This window comes from Pteropus alecto, unplaced genomic scaffold, assembly GCF_000325575.1.
Source record: "Pteropus alecto unplaced genomic scaffold, ASM32557v1 scaffold68, whole genome shotgun sequence".
NCBI classification, from domain to species: domain Eukaryota; kingdom Metazoa; phylum Chordata; class Mammalia; order Chiroptera; family Pteropodidae; genus Pteropus; species Pteropus alecto.
The window spans coordinates 481,844-496,168 of record NW_006441386.1 but is presented as its reverse complement, the minus strand read 5'-3'; the positions used below and the strand labels follow the sequence as shown (position 1 = coordinate 496,168).

At 37.1% G+C, this 14,325-nt stretch overlaps 1 protein-coding gene and 2 non-coding genes across 3 annotated transcripts; all 3 read right to left on the bottom strand.

Moving 5' to 3' along the window:
• Positions 1 to 581: 581 nt before the first annotated feature.
• Positions 582 to 11,163, bottom strand: CCT6A (chaperonin containing TCP1 subunit 6A). The gene is made up of 14 exons (XM_006918505.3): positions 10,867 to 11,163; positions 10,368 to 10,431; positions 8,069 to 8,203; positions 7,041 to 7,214; positions 6,445 to 6,548; positions 5,607 to 5,717; positions 5,164 to 5,323; positions 4,996 to 5,078; positions 4,125 to 4,221; positions 3,682 to 3,829; positions 3,142 to 3,275; positions 2,652 to 2,754; positions 1,814 to 1,886; positions 582 to 1,595 (listed from the first exon to the last, which is right to left on the bottom strand). The coding sequence occupies exons 1-14, from the start codon at positions 11,001 to 11,003 to the stop codon at positions 1,523 to 1,525; spliced, it is 1,596 nt and encodes a 531-aa protein (XP_006918567.1). The 5' UTR covers positions 11,004 to 11,163; the 3' UTR covers positions 582 to 1,522.
• Positions 3,494 to 3,631, bottom strand: LOC112485297. The gene has a single exon (XR_003048398.1). It is a non-coding gene; the product is annotated as a small nucleolar RNA SNORA15 (small nucleolar RNA).
• LOC112485298 lies at positions 7,343 to 7,473 on the bottom strand. The gene has a single exon (XR_003048399.1). It is a non-coding gene; the product is annotated as a small nucleolar RNA SNORA22 (small nucleolar RNA).
• Positions 11,164 to 14,325: the final 3,162 nt, after the last annotated feature.

Genomic DNA, 14,325 nt, shown 5'->3' with positions numbered 1-14,325 from the left:
AAAATAACGAAATAGGATAATTGTTAATTACCTTGCCGGGTTGGCCACCTTTGGGAGGTGCCAGCAGCCTGACCAGGAAGCGGACAAACAAGCCACCGGTCTCTTCTACCAAGGTGAAGCACCCCACCCCTTTCCTGATGCCTCCTGAGACAAATGGTGCCAGGGGAAGGCAGGCAGGCCAGCACACTGACCTAGCTTTATCCACTGGCAGGACAGGAATGACAGTAGTCAGCAGCTGCAGAGTCCATGCGGGAAACGCGAGTCACGGCAGCACCAATAGGATACTCATTGTATGGCTTTGCTGTGTATGCGCTCTACACCTCCCAAGTTGGCCTCCACCCTCTTACACATCCTCTACTGTCAGCTGAAGCGGGTGATTAGTCCACAGGCCCGGGAATAAGATAGGGCCTGAATTAAAGGAGGTGGGGTCCAGAAATTAAGGAAAAAGCAATATTCTTAGGGTTAGTATTAGAAGGCCCTGCCATTCCAGAACCCCCTCATTATCTTGTGAACATTTGGCCTTTCTTCTTTTATATTTGGACTCCTTTTGTGCTTTGGAATACCACTGCGAAGATCACAGAAAAGGTTTCAAATTAACATTTATTGTACATTCCCTGCAGGCAACTGCCAAGTCCTCAAAATACAAAATTTTGCAACACAATTTCACCTTTGAGGACTGCAGAGAAATACCAACTGTATAAAAACAATTTTGTGGAAACACATAGGAGAGAATAATTTGAGTTAGAAAGATGTCACTGACAGTTTTAGGATGGATATATTTCAGCAAAATCAAAGGTTCAGAGGTGTGAAAATTGGTCCATCCGAAAATCTCATCTCACATAGCCCTTAGTCACACCTTCAGCCATCTTTTTACCACTGCCTCTTCTATTTCTATTTTTGCCACTTTATACTTGCAGCTCTTTCAACAACCTTAACTCTAGTTCATCCACCTTTCTACCCACTACTAAACTATCCCAGGGAGCATTTTAGCAAAGCTACTTCAAAAACATGAAAAGTCCAACAGAAAGATCCAATAGTTTTACTCACAGGAATTTATACTACGAAAACAGGGATGGTTTTAAAACCTTAAGTTACTTAAATGCTACTTATATTAGCATAAAAAATTTAAACTTGAATGCTTAACAATAGGGAACTATTGCATAAATTAAAATACATTAGAAAAAATTATTAAACCATTAACATGTTTTTCAAGGAATATTTAATAAGATAGATAACATGTTTTCTAACATGTATTGTCACTGAAGCTAAAGCAAAACATCCTGATCATTGGGTGAAAACAGCCTGCTTTATGTGTGTACAATGAATGCAATTATAAAAATACTGTAATTATAATTTCAGACTTTGGAATTTGAATAGGTGCCAGTGTTCTTTCATTTTGTCATATGGGAAAAGAAAATTCCTTTGATTATCATTTAAAGCTTGGGCAAAAATTCCATTGCTATATTCGTAGAATCACTCTGTAGAGTCTTCATGATTCAGATGATACAAGGGTAGCTTCAATTCAGCCTTTTAGAGAAGACATTCCAGCTCGCATAATCTCATCAACCAGGAGAATGTTGGTGGCAATCACAGTGCTGAAAGGAGAAAATCACATGGCTCAGATTTCAGATATGAACTCTAATTCAATTCAATTCTCAACTAAGCCATGCAAGTTACATCCAATTAAATTTCCCCTTTCCCACACTTTTGGTTGATTACATTTTTATGAGGGGAAAAAATTAAAAGAATACAGTAAATTGAGAGTATGATGATAACCTAAAGATTATTTTAGTTTTGGCTTTCCCAAACTTACCAGGAGTGAAGAAGCTGTTTCTTTACACAATAGTTATCCCATATGCCTACTTCTGCTGCTACCATTGGCTCACCTGAAAAGCAACCCAGTCATCTTAAAATCATATATAACAGGTCATAAAATCAGAATGCTGTCTAGAACACAGTATTCTGTGCTGCTGTGCTCACCACTGATTACTCTCATTTCCTCCACTATTAACTATGAGGACCCAAAGTTCCTCAATTAGTCCAATTTTATACTCTAAATCGTTTCTGTGCACAGTAACTCCGATGAGTGACTAATCTCTATTTAGATAATTCAGTGATAGGAATGTTCTAATTGCTTACCAAATGTCTGAACATCTTGTTTTTCTGGACATGCTCCCATTTGTCTGTATTAAAGTACAGCACTTGAACTACATATAATTTGGCCAAAATGGGCTTATCATTTTTTTTTATTCCAAAAAACTTTTCTATTAAATTGAACATAAATAATGCTGTTTGACAACTGTAGGTCTTACATATATTGCATGGAAGTATCTCAGTTAACCCGTTTGCACTTTGTGCTTACATAATTTGCTGTTACATTGGCCTAGGACCAGCACTTTAAATTTCATTATATTTGGTCCCCTCTTCCAGCATTACAGATCCATACTCTTCGAAATTATTCAAATGTATACTCTTATTCCCTTACTGTATTTAGTCATTCCATTTTTATACCATATTTTAGAAACCCAGAGTTCCCTGATAGGACTAATGACAAACTGCAAAGCAACTCTCCAAGATTATTTTGATCCTTCCTGGCTTTACCTTACCTGTATTATCTAGTTCTCTCTTTACAAACAGTTGCATTCTCTTACCTGTGTTCAAGTCCACACCCACGAGTTGACCTGAATTTGAATGTTCTGCTTGAACTTTAACTAGTGTTTCTTGAAGATCAAAACCAGAATTCTGAGCAAGAACCTAAAGCAAACAAACACAATTTTTAAAAGGATAGACTTAAAAACTGATAAAATGTAAAATAAACAGTATTTCCAATTAACAATCCACAGAAAATCATATTAATCATAGTTTAACAAACAAAAAGCAAGCTTGTACTCAAGCATAACCCCTACACTGCAAACCTTCTTCCTAGCTCTTACATCTGAAACTTCAGATATTTAGTTTCCCTTCCAGAAGAATCAAATACATTTAGATAATGGGATACATCTCTTCTAGTGTTAGGGAGAAAACTGATCAAACTTTATTTGAAATCCACATTATGAAAAATCCACATTACCAAAAAGCTTTTATTCATCTGCTGAATCATTTTGGTGTATTTTAGAAAACTGACTGTTAAAGTAGTCATACCTTAGGAATAATGAGCAATGCATCAGCAAATGCTTGAACTCCAAGTTGAGCCCTGCCCTTTACAGTGGCCTTATATTTAACCAGGGCCTCTGCCATTGCCACTTCCACTGCACCAGCACCCGGAACTATACAGCCTGTTGTGTGGGGAAAAGAAAAATGCTAAGAAACAAAGAAGACTAGAATTATAAGAAAACGTATAAAATAAAACATATACATGAAAGCCATTAATTCCTTTAGAATTCAGTATAACCACAGCAATTTTAATATTGCATTTGAAAGCAATACAAGCAACCTATCAAATAGAATGATTAAATTTAGCACTTGGAAGCTCTTGCAAGCTCTTGCCTCATTTATTTGTATCCACTTTTAATAATGATATGCTATAAAAACATTTGGCATACCATCAGTCATTTTAAAGGGAAGACTTTAATTTTGCATGGTGTCTGGCTGTGTAAGCTACTGATAAAAAGAACACAGTATTCAGCCATGCCTTTCCAAACTAGCAAAAAGAATATAGTTGAAATACAGTGAAGATCTTACCATCATCAATAGCATTTTTAACAGCCCTCAAGCCATCTCTTATTGCATCTTTGATTTGAGTGAGTGTGTGCTTATTTGGTCCTTTGACTAATAATGTGACAGAACGAGGATTGTTACATTTCTCAATAAAGGTGAACTTCTCTTCTCCCTATGTAGAGATATTTCCAAAAACAAGATATAGTTGTACAACGAATGATCCGAGGAGAAATGATAAGTAGCATATTAATAGGAAACAACACTGATCACATTAAAGCAAATGATTAAAAAAAAAAAAAAAAAAAATCACACATAAATGTTGAGTTTTCCAAAGACATATTGCTATACATAAACAACAGAAATGTGTATAAACAAAGCAAAATCTGGTCCCGAGTCTGAATGAGTTTTTACTACTAAAGAATTCATGAAACAGAAAGTATTACCTTTGGAAAAGAAAATACACTTACCAATGTATACTCATAGACAAGTCCAGCATGTCCCAAACAATCAGGATTTAGCTCATCAAAAGAATTTAGAGCTATTCCACCACAAGCAAGAGTCAGCCTGAAATATTAAAGTATTTTAAAGGAGATGTGATTTTTATAAATTATGTTTAAAGATTAATAATTTTTAGGAAGCAATCTTTCAGAATTACATACTAAAATTATGCTCTTTGGGAGGAAGTATTTCTGTGAAACCCCTTGATGCTATCTCTTGAAATGGAAAAACATGTACAGTATACATTATGGTTTAAAAATAAAAAAGTACATACAATGTTCATAGCAGCATTATTTCATAAGAGCCAAAAGGTAGAAACCCAAATAAATGTCCACTGATAAATGAACAAGGATGTGATATATCCATACAACGGGATATTATTCATCCTTAAAATGACATGAAATTCTGATACATGCTACAACGTGGATGAACTTTGAAAACATGCTAAGTGAAATAAGCCAGACACAAAAAAACAAATGTTGTATGATTCTCTTATATGAGGTACCAAATTCATAGAGACAGAGAGTAGAATAGTATTTATGGGGTAAGGGGAGTGTGTTTGTGTGAGGGGTAAAGAAATGGGGAGTTATTGTTTAATGGATGGTTTGCAATTATGAAAAAATTCTGGAGATGGATAATGGTGATGGTTGAATATGAATGTGACTTAATGCCATTGAATTTTACACTGTAAAAAAAATGGGTAAAATGATAAATTCTATGTTTATTTCACCGCAATAAAAAATTAAAAGAACAATTCAAAAATTAAGTAGAAGAGAAAAAAGAATAATCCCAGTTAATTTGCACAAATTCTCATCACTCAGATAATCTGCTATCCCATACCTTTCCATATTTCTCCTTTTAGCTCTGCGCAGAGCTACTATGCCTTCTTTTGCAAGAGCATCTAAGGAAAATGGGTCAATTCCCTATAATAGAAATAAAAATTAGTTTCGCTATATTCCACCTTAATAATAAAAATAGACTAATTTATAAAGCAAAATTCATTCTCACCTTTTGATTAATAACAACAAATCCTTTATTTGAGTCACCACAGACTTTTTTTTTCAGTTCTATTATTTTCTTAACTCTATCTTCAATGAATTTTCTTTCAGCCTTTACTAGTTTCTCTCTCTCTTCTGCACTCTTGTAAAAAAAGCCAGAATTCACTTCTCTATTAAAAAAAAGTTACAGAAAGGAGGAAGAAGAATGTTCATATTTTGAGAAGATAAGCCAGTAGCCTCAGAAACTGGGTTAGTCTTCGTTAACAAATAGTCAGGGAATTCTAATCCTACCCCTGGTACATTTCTCAGAGTTTATACATAAAATTCTACCAAACCCAATTGAGGGATTATTGTTCTTAAGTGGAGAAATTGAGTCTCAACAAAGAAGTGACTTGCCCAAAGTACTAAGCTCCTCTGCTTCTTGATTCCATTTGTAAGGGGATATAAACTCACGTTTTTTCATACTCTAATGACACATTGCACGTGAGAATATATGCATCTTCTACTCGTTTTTTCATATCAGGATGCCGTGCCCCATGGTCCAAGACCAGACCTCTGATTAAGCTGTTAAAACACAAAAAATTTATGGCAATCAATTCATAAAGTATATATATAGATGTCTAATCACTATTACATATCTGAAACTAATATATTATTATATTAGTCAAATATAATTGAGAAATAAGTTTAAAACAAAAAATTATAGTTATTGATTTCCAGATGAGATGTAACGTATACTAACAAAATTACAACACTAAATTGAGACTGTTAATTTTCACATAATCGGCTTTATTTCTTGAGTTATTTGAACAAGATTTTTGAGTGAAACCTAGGCAAGTTCAATTGTGAAAAAGCGACATTCCAGAACATGACAAAAACAAGCCATTCACACAAAAGCCAACGACCCTGCTGTCTTGTACAGAAAATTTTACAGAGAAAATGTCTCAACTAGCAGGCCATCAAATTGTGATTACCTTTCTTATAAAAAAGTTTTCAAACCAGGTCTTTGAAATATATTTTTAAACTCTCCAGTAGTCTCTCATTATGTTTATGTCCAACTGTTAATAAATGCCAAATGACTGCTGTAACTCACTTTTCTGAATCATTCTGACTATAAACACACATCATACCATCAACTTCAAGAGCTACTGAGTAAATTAAATACTCACCTAGGCAATATGAATTGATTCAAAGACAAAAAAATATTCAGCCAAAAATATGTATTGTATAAAGAAAGCACCTATAAATTTACAAACATACTTTATAAGTATTAATAGTATTCTACACCTACCTTGTATCAGTTTCAGATTTATGTTTCATCTCCATGATCTCAACCATGAAGAGATCAATAGGTTCATCTTGTTTTTTAATGGCCAAAATGGAGTCGACTACAGCCTACAATAGGAGTATAACCATTAAATGAATTTTATTTGAAGTCGGTTGCTTATTCTTTAGAGAAGTTTAAAGTAGACAGTTTCTTGACTTTAAAATCTCTGAACTAAGTTATTTTCTATGAGCTAACAGAATAATACATTTATAAAGGGGCTGAAGTCATTTACATTTCTGAAATCTCAATTTATAATTACCTAAAAAACTGACATCCATCCTATTAAAAATATTAATAACAGGAAGCTTTTTAATAATGAACTCTGATCATTATTTTACAATCTGGTCAAGTAGACTATTATTATTCTCATTTTACTTTTTAGGAACATAGCAGGTTATCATTGTCACAAAAATGAACCTACTTATTTCAAAGGATGATACTGTGAAGAGTTTAGAGAGCACCCTATAATTGAAATTGAATAAGTATAATGATGTTTCTAAATCAGGGGTTTTGATATAGGTGTACTATACCATCAGACACATACCTCATTTAACACTTACCTCTGTTAAGACATCAGCAAGTTCAGCATGAACTTTAGTACGAAGAGATGTTCTGGCCACATCTATGAGTGTTTCTCTATCCATCTCTTTGCTTACTTTGATTTGTTCCAAAAACTGAAGTGCCTTTTCTTTTGCAGCTTCAAATCCTTCTGTTATTATTCTGGGATGAAGGCCCTATAATACAAGAAAAATTACAAAACTACTATTAACAATGGAGCTCTTCAATTAGATAGAACTACAGTTCATGATAAAATATATTTTTGAACATTTATTCTGGATCATTCATATTCATTAATACAATAAAATGTGCTGACTTTCTGAATACATTTGAAAGGATAAATAGGCCTTTCAATGCAGAGGAGGACAGACATTGCTCTAGCACAGAGTCGAAGCCAAGGGAACTATAAAGCACACTTGGGTGTTCACCGTGCAAACCACAAGGAATGACAAAAACTCAATGTGTCACAACAACCTGCAGTTAACAGGACTATTATATCTTTCCTATCAGTAATCTGAAGTTAATTCACATCATTTACTATTTTTTATTAGTAGTCAGGAAGACTGAATCTGTTTCCGATTTTCTTAGAAGTTCTTCTGATATTGGAATTGTATTCATTGAGGTTTACTCTAACCTTGAAACTTCTCAGGGCTAAATGCTGTAGAATTCTTATTTGAATTTGTTTTCAGTTGCCTTTTTCCTTATAAATATGCCCAGTCCTGATCATCCCATTTCTAGATCTCATTCAGAAATCTACCTCACAGATGGATATAAGTCATACGTACAATGCAACTTGATTAAAAAAACAAACAGCAAAACCCCCTTCAGGCCAAATAAGTTTCCTTAATTTGTCCAGGATCATAATAAAAGTTAGACCAATATAAAGACTCTAGTAGTTCCCAGAGTGAAGCTTCCTGCTCTTTACACTCTATTGCCTCAGTTACTATTAACACATCAATTTGTATAACTAAAACTCATATTATTTCCTATACGTAATAAAATACCACAGAAACACAAGAATCATGTATACTTCAGAAATGTAGAGGTCCGCCTGCTTCAGCAGTTCTCCAATGATCAGGACGTTGGAAGTGGTACCATCACCAGTGATGTCATCCTGGGCTGTTGCTACTTTGGCTATTAAGGAGGCTGTTGGGTGTTGAATTTGCTTAAAGTAGAAAAAAAATTAAGTATCTTAAAACGATCTAAACATATCTTAAAATGTGTGAAATGTGCTACTTGCACAAATTGCCCAAGTGTTCAGCTACATTTTAGTTTAATTAAAAATTCACCATTAGCTATTTTGCAATATCAGTTTCTGATGACCAAAACATTTTCATGTATAAATCTGTTTACTTCTCAAGATTATCTCCATCTTACTGAAGAGGAAATCTGAGGTTCAGTTAGTTTACATAAGGTGATAGAGCTAACAAGCAACCAATAATTTCAAATTCATGCATGCCTCTTTGACAAATCAAGGACTTTTGTGGGAATAAACCAGATGCCTCATAAAATGAAAGCCCAGCAGTGTCCAGTTACTTGGCATTACCAAATAATTAAAAAGAAAATAAAAAATAGCCCTTTTAGCAAAGATCACCAGTGGATGCTAAATCACTGTGGAAAGGCTTTGCAAGAACAGGATATTCATCAAGTCTCCAATGTCACCCACAGAATTCTTAATTACAAAGGATCCCATCAAGCCTCCTGCACTGCTTTTGGTTTTTATGTCTCCTTATTTTCCTTTAATCTAGAACAGTTCCCCAGGCATTTATTTCTTTGCAGATACTGACAGTTTTAAGAATCCAGCCCAGTCATCTAGCAGACTACCTCATTATCTAATTTGCTGATGTTATTTTTGGCAAGAATACTACACAGGTGATACTGCATACTTTTCGCTGTGTTTTCTTTATGGTTTCCTGTTAAGTTATAAATGTTTAATGTGCATCTCTGTGTTTATGTCATATTTCACAATTTAAAAAATCTAGTAAAATAAAAGCCATTTAGATACAGTTTTTCTGATATTAAGTTTAAACTATTAATGTAGGGAGGAAGCAAGAGAATGAAAATGTTAATAAAGCCACAATCAGAGACTGCAATATGCTGATCAGTCCTGTAACCAGGCCAGGAGGACACCTTCAGATCAAAGCAAGAATTCTACTGGGTTTACAAACAACCCATTCCCCACACCTGTGAAAGGGAAACAGGAAGCAAAAGTCATTCCCTATGAAACCATAGGGAACCTATGGATTAAAGGCTAGGAACTGCCAGTAGGCCTTTCATTCTACATATTCTTACCTTTTCCCACTACATACCCTTCGCCTTCCTCACCGGATGTCCGTATCAAAAGAAATGGGTAAACAAAGTCTTTTAAACAATAACTTACAGGAACTAAAAAATGATATATAATTCCCTGAACACTCCATCCCCTACTCACTGTCTTTCCATCTCTCTTGGTCCCTCCCACTCTCTGCCTTTAAGACCACACTCTGTGGAGTGTTATCCCTTTTCTAATAAACTTTCCTTTTGACTCTAACTTTGGGGTGTGTGTGTTGAATTCTTCCCACGCTCTTCAACAAAGGACTCTCTTCTTCTCTCAGTGCAGGGCTTGGTCTCCCCACAACTCCAGGAAATTTGCCCTGTCCTGCATCACTACGACTCCAAATTGTTCTCAGCTAGCAGAGGCAACCACGTAGACCACTAAAAACAAAAACTACACCTTCTAGGTTAGCTAATTCTTACTGAAAATATTTACAAACATTTGGATGTAGAAGGCATCAAAACCCTAAATTTTATTCTGAATTCAAAACACTGGATTTGAGCTGCGAGGTTTTGGGAACTTAGAGATGTGTAAAATGACCCTCGCAATAATCTCATTTTCTTAGTCAGGAGATCTTTTAAATGGTTAAACAACGAATTCTGTTACATCTCATTTCTCCCCCTCCAGCTGACAGGTGGTGTGTTGGAGGTGGAGTGATGAGATGTAACAGAGAAATCACTGTTTTAAAAAAAGTGTAAACAACCTGTCTCATTTTGCGTGTGTCAATAGCTTAAGTTTTCCAGATCTTATTAGAATTATAATTACACTCTTGTAACTAAGGCTTTAAATGTCAAAAGTAGGCATTTAAAAAAAGGTATCTGACTTCAGGGCTTCTCACTGTACAGTACAGTCGCTACCATTACTGATTACATTCCTTTTCTACTTCCTCCAGTGTCTGAAAGACCACCTATTGAGAGATGACTATGATTTCCTCCTACTTGAGAACATTAAAAATCTTCCTACAAATTAAATGTACTATGGAAAACCAAAAGGTTTTAATATAGCAGCCTCTCACCATTTCATGAAGTAGCACATTGCCATCTTTAGTAAGCTTGATGTCTCCAGCACCAGAAACAAGCCTGTTCAATCAATGGGCAGAAACGAAATCAGTGATTTTCTCAAGAGAACTGACTCCCATAAACACCAGGCTTTACCCAGATTCTAAGGAGCTGCAGCCACAGGGTTGGTTCTCCCCTTCCGGTAATAGGAATGGAGCAGTGACCATCCCCCTCCCTTCTGAAAAAATCTGCCGACACCTGAGGGTCGCTGAAGCCCCAAAGCACCGGGAAGTGCGGCGCAGGCGGGCAGCTTTGTTCTCAAAGGAGGCTGTATCGATTACAGGAAGAAATGGCCGGGGCGGGAAACAGGCCCGACCTAGGAGTCCACGTGGAAAAAGGGCGGCGGGGGCGGAGGCTGAGAGATAGCGGGCTCGAGACCATGATTCCCGGCATCAGGTTCGCGGCCTCACGAGGTGCGCGGTGCCCGCCCGGCCTTCCCCGCCAGCCCCGCCTTACATCTTCATGGTTCCCTTAGGCCCCAAGTTGGTCCTCAGCACGTCCTGCAACCCCCGGGCCGCGCTGATGTTGACCGCCAACGCTGCCTGGGCTCGAGCCACCTCGGCCTTGGGGTTCAGGGTCTTCACAGCCGCCATAGCTGACCTAGTAGAAGAATAAAAGAGCAGGAGCGAAGATGGCTCAAAGCCGGCTCAGCGTGGCCCGGAGGCGTTATCCGGGTCTTCTGGAAAAGTCGGGCTCGCCCTGCCCGCCCCCAGCGTGCCAACGCGCTGTCCCCATTGGGCCGCCTGTCATCAGGCGCCGCTCATTGGGTTGCGGTGGCACAGCGGCCCCGCCCCCTGGCGTCCGGGCTGTGGCGCCATTGCTCGAGGGAGGAGCCTGTTTTCCGGCAGGAAGGACGCCTCGGTTCTGGTATCCCGCGCGGGCTAGGGCTCAGCTTTGCGGTCCCGGAACGTGAAGACGTAGGCAGGGCGGGGCTCAACCGCTGCTCTGCGCGAGGCTGGGGTTGTGGGGCCCCGCGCCGCTGAGAGTGCTTAGAGCTTTCGCGCTTTCCTGGCGGCCTCTCGCTGCGGGGTGTAGCGTGGGCTTTCTCTCTCCCTCACTATCAGTGGTTTGCTTTGTTTCTTCCTCTTTTATGCCTGTCACCAGTTTTCTTAACTATATACTGTGTGCTTGACAGTGTTGTACGTACTCTGAGGGTACTGTAATGAATATCAGAAGTACTGTGAATGAAAAAAGGATCTGTGCAATAAACCCGACAAGCTCGGTTATACCACATGGCAGGCCTGACAAGCTAGCTCAGTGACCAAAAGTAACTAATAGGATAATCTGATCGCAGATTCCTAACTGGGCAGGTCATACCTGGTAGTCACATCCCAGGCCTATAGTGTCCTTAGCAAAGCTCACTCTTCACCGTGAGTTCTGTCTGTTGTAGTTACATAGCTTGAATAATATACCTTTGAACCATGAGAGTGATTTTCTTTTCCTTCTCTCAAAGACACAACCACCAGCACCAGAGTACAAGGCCACTGAACCCCTCATAATCTTGTTTCCTGCATGCCATCTACATGCTGTAAATATTATCAACTATCCTAAATGCACCAAAGTAAGAAGTACGTGTTTCTCTCTTGTTTTTTATCCGATTCTAGAGATTTCCTTGCTATGCTTTTTCTCACCAATGAATTTCATGTAACCTCCTTTGATTCTAATATATAAAATAAGCTGCAAAACTGCTATTCTCCAGAGCCTTTTCTCCATCTATTGAGATCTTGCTTCCTGGCATATGTTGTCAGTTTGCCTTGAGTAAACTCATAAAAATTCTCTATAGGTTTGGATGTTTCTTATGTCGACAGGACTCTCACCTAGTTTCCTAGGTATTTTCAGACTAGGAAGTGCTGTAATGCAAGGTAAAAAGTGCTAGATGCCTTCAGAAAGCTACAGGATTGGTCTGTTGGCAGTCGAGGAGAAGTAAGAGACGATTCACCCTCTGAATTCAGAACACACTGCTGAGGCTTTAGGCCCTCATGGCACATTTGAAAACTCAAACTTGATTGAGCAGCGTTGTCCAGCCTTTGAGAAGACTCTTCTTTTAAGACAGAAAAATTTTGAAAAGTGTCCACAATTATTTTCTAGTGTCCAGTTCCCCCAAGTGCCAGGTATTTAGTAATGTTTTGTATTTTATTTTTATAGATAATAATGAAAATTCAAAAGGTGCCAAAGCGTATATAGTGAAAAGTAAGTGTTCCTCACTCTGGTGTAACTTCCTCCAGACAAGCACAGTTACCTTTAGATGCTCCGAATTCCCCCAGATGCTTTCTGAATTTATAAATATGTATATATCTATATAAATATAAGCATTTTCCCCACACAAAATGGCAATTTATAATACACACTATTGTGTGTATTATCTTAAAACATATTAGAGATTGTACCATATTGATATAAACAGGGATTTCTTATTCTTATTAACAGCTGCATGATATTCTTTGTAAGAATGACATAATTAACCGGTCACCTGCTAATTGGGGTTGAGATTCTTCTAAATTTTCTGCTATTCAGGCTGCAGTGAATATCCTGGTATATAATGCTTTTATGTGGGTTTGTATAGTTGAGAATCACAAAAGCATCTACATAAGTTTGACTAATAGCATAACACAGTATACGGAGACTCGTGATGTTACTTGCCGTGCATGCAGATTTATTTAATTACTGTTAGAGATGTATGGGAAAACATGAACAAAGATGATTGTGAAATTTCAGGTATCTGCTTGCAGATAGGGAAAGGGGAAGTGGAAGTCTTTCCTGAGCTACAAAATTTAAGGGGCACCAAAAACTCAGTATTTTAATGTAATATTTTTTAAAAATCAAAGTTAATGCAAAAACTTCACAATGAACAAATATCAGAATTTTAAAGTAGGCATCTTCACTAACATTATACCAGGCAATCTACTTGCATATATCGTTTTACTAGTCTTGGTTATCACATTGTCAAACAAATTAATTTTTTTGATTATATGATGCAAAATAAAGTAGCAAGGGAGTGTTGGCTGTATGCTAATGCAAGAATAGAATGGGAGAACTTTAGAAAAGTCTTTTGGAGAATTTCAAAGAAAAAGTCCATGATTGATGAAATTGAGGTGGTGGCAGGGGTTTAGCTATTTGATTCAGGAGGAATTTCAATAAAGAACATTTAAAGGAAAGAACTCTAATGAGGCAGTGTGGTGTATTAGAAAGAACTCTAGAGTCAAAGAATTTTGAGTTTGAAATATAGTTTTGCAATGTTTACCAGTATGTGACCTTGGACAAGTTATTTAACTTTTTTGACAAAATTTTCTAATCTATAAAGTAGGGGGAAGTGACATCTTAGAGAAAATTAAATGAATTGCATGTGTAATGTGCTTTGTGTTGTGCCAGACATGGATTAATTGCCACTACTGCATTCATGTAATTATATAATTTTCATAGCACCTTCACATTCAGTGTCTTGTTTGATCCTAATATGACTCCTTTGAAATTGATAGGTCATATATTAAACCAATTTCACAGATGATTATATCAATGCAGAGAGAGGTTAAATTCAAGGTTACACTATTGTATTAGGGAAGAGGTAAAAACCTAGGTTTCACCCTTGACTACTCCCTTTGTCTCAAGCTCCCAAGGCCACATATTCCCTGAATGTTTTCACATTTACTTTCTAGATGTCATCTCTCTCCATTCTATCCACTTTTTTCCATCCCCATTTCTACCACTTAGGTTTAGGCTATGATCATTTCTTAGTTGGCTAACTGCCATAATAATCTAAGTTGTTGCTCTGCCTTAATTCCCCATGTTGCTACTAGAGCAACCTATCAAAAGTAAATCTACAAGCCACAGCTCTGCTTACAATCAATCCTTCAGTTATCTCCAAGAACATAGACTGAAATCTAAATGTCTTAATTCACTTACAGAGTCAACTACATC